The following is a 2493-nucleotide window of genomic DNA, read 5'->3' as shown; positions in this document are numbered from 1 at the left end:
TAAAACCAAAGCAGAATTTTAAATTATGTATAGTAAGAAAAAGGCAATTGGTGTATTTAATACATATTTAGCATAATACAATCTGAACATCTTTTGCATACTCTGCATCAACTGGGATTCATTAATTGATATTAAAAGAAGTTACATAAAGAGTATACATCAGTAATCTAGCCAGATACTGTATTATAAACTATCTTTCTATTGGACCACAGAGCAAGTTGGCAAAAAGTCTGCTTCTTTCAAAGTCATTTGATAGGATAAAATCCAGCTTTCAGAATATATACCCTATTCATTTATATAGCCGCCCAGGGCTTTTTTTGTCATAGAACGTCCAGAACGGAGTTCCGGTACCTTGTAGGGTAGGCAAGACGGGTTGTATGACATGTGAGTTCTGGCACCTTTTTTTTTTTTTTTTTTCAAAAAAAGCACTGTAGCCGCCTATCTTTCAACCAACTCTGAGCAGCTACCAATCAAAAATTAAAAGACATATATAATCATTTTAAAACTATAAAACTCAGCCAATTAAAACAACAACTTGATGCCAATCAGTTCTAATGTGTGTCCCAACACTTGAAGGAAAAGCCAAATCTTTATATATATGAAACCCCCATCAGAAAACTGATTCTTCAGCTGCATCCAGATCAAGGCACCTAATAATCCATATGAATCCATCTTATCAGCATATAGCTTCAGTTTGTTCAATGTTTACCCTTGTCTGTTAAAATCCATATAAAAGTCCAAAACTAGATAGCAATCTGAAAGGTTAATTCAGAAGTTATTAACCTTTCTACAAATACAAGGCTCTGTTTTCTTGGCCTTTCAGCATTTTTCTCTAAATTAATTTATTTCCATTCACTCCTTTAATGCTTCTTCATTGTCTTTTTAGAACTTTTCTGCAATTATCTTAATTTCTGCTTTCTTTCTGTGGTGTTTTTGACTGCTTATACTAACTTGTTGTTTTAGTTGTTTGCATGATATTTTCTCAAACAGTTGATTTATTGTAATTTTACTATAGAAGTTGTGTTGTTTTAACTGTAAATTATGACAGCATTTTCTTTAGCATACCCAACAGAAAGATATTTATAGGTATAACTATATACCTCTTTTTAAATCTAATAGATTTATTTATTGAATCAATTTAATAATATGGATTTACAGTATTATCTTTTAACTTTGACCCTTTACTAATGCATTGGTGATACTTTTGTCTTGTATAAAGTTTAGAAGAAATGGAAGATAAATATCAAAACAGGGAACCAAGGCCAGAAGACCTGCAGCTTATTGCAGAGCTGAAAGACCTGATTGCTGAGAGGGATCAGCTGATAAAGAAGCTGATTGTAAGATAATTTGGTGGCCTTTGTTTTGAGCTTGTCAGACACTAATAATTTTTTGTCAAATATTCCAAACACTATTATATGAGAAAGAAAACAATCTAAATGAAAGTGACTTTTAATTAGTTTTAATCTCAGTTATCTAAGCTGCACACACAATTCCATATTTCTTTTTGTACTCTTAAACAGTTGTTCATAATTCAGTCTTTAAAATAATTTAATTCTATATAATCTCTCTATTCTGTTTGGAATAAATGTGTACTGGAAATGTTACTCATAAAATTGTATCTTTTGTACTATAGATAAATCACAATGCTAGAGAAATTTTAAAACATTGGGGGGGGATACTTTTTCCTTCCTAGCTGGCATCTATATAAACAATATCTATTTTAATATAATTTCTAATAAGTATGTTCTGAATTTTGCTGATAAGAAATTTGCTAATATGAACCACCTGTATCACAATAAGGGGAGAGCAAAAAAAATTGTCTTATAGAGTATTTGAACTCAATGCAAAGTGAGAATGCTAATGCTGCTGTAGAGAAGGATTATAGGAATGCCACAAATTATTACATAAATGGAACACATGTTGCCAATCTTAGTTCAGCTTCAACAGTTCCATATCTGAAGTCAAGATTTTTTTGTGAACAAAGGTTGGTCATACTAGCTAAATAATCACAATTGAATATATTGAAAACAACATGAACATATTCTTTTCTTTATTAGGATGACAAAAAGTTCTATCAACTGGAACTAGTCAATAGGGAGACTAACTTCAACAAAGTGTTTAATGCAAGTCCTAATGTTGGTGTTATTAATCCTCTAGTAAAGGTATGGAACATAATTATTAACTTAAAAGTAGAAAATGTGGGTTGGTAATAATGCAAATAACAGAAATCCATTAACAAACACCAGGCAACAACACAGGTTGGGAACAGGCAAGTTTTTCACAATATGGTCAATTTTTCTTCTCAGTGAAAAATCTTTTTTTTAAAAGAGCAACATTTCCTTAAGAGTCATACTCAATCCCTGGTGACTTCCTGCCATCCTTCAGTTGTCTTAGCAGTAATATACATAGAGACTATTTCATGCTACCATTTTTACTTCCTGACCTACAGGCTGTTGGTGAGCCATCCAAGCACTAATTTATTTTGAGCTTGTT

General features: G+C 31.6%; 1 protein-coding gene across 1 annotated transcript; it reads left to right on the top strand.

Annotated features, from left to right (window-relative positions):
* The first annotated feature begins 1142 nt into the window (after positions 1 to 1142).
* Positions 1143 to 2238, top strand: LOC107301833 (protein FAM184A-like). Its single transcript, XM_015831007.1, has 2 exons — positions 1143 to 1337; positions 2058 to 2238. Exons 1-2 carry the CDS (start codon positions 1230 to 1232, stop codon positions 2208 to 2210), a joined length of 261 nt encoding a protein of 86 aa, XP_015686493.1. The 5' UTR covers positions 1143 to 1229; the 3' UTR covers positions 2211 to 2238.
* The last annotated feature ends 255 nt before the right edge of the window (positions 2239 to 2493 follow it).

This window comes from Protobothrops mucrosquamatus, unplaced genomic scaffold (genome assembly GCF_001527695.2).
Source record: "Protobothrops mucrosquamatus isolate PMUCROS unplaced genomic scaffold, P.Mucros_1.0 scaffold17704, whole genome shotgun sequence".
In the NCBI taxonomy this organism is placed as follows: Eukaryota; Metazoa; Chordata; class Lepidosauria; order Squamata; family Viperidae; genus Protobothrops; species Protobothrops mucrosquamatus.
The sequence above is the reverse complement of the archived record's forward strand: the minus strand, read 5'-3'. Positions and strand labels throughout refer to the sequence as shown.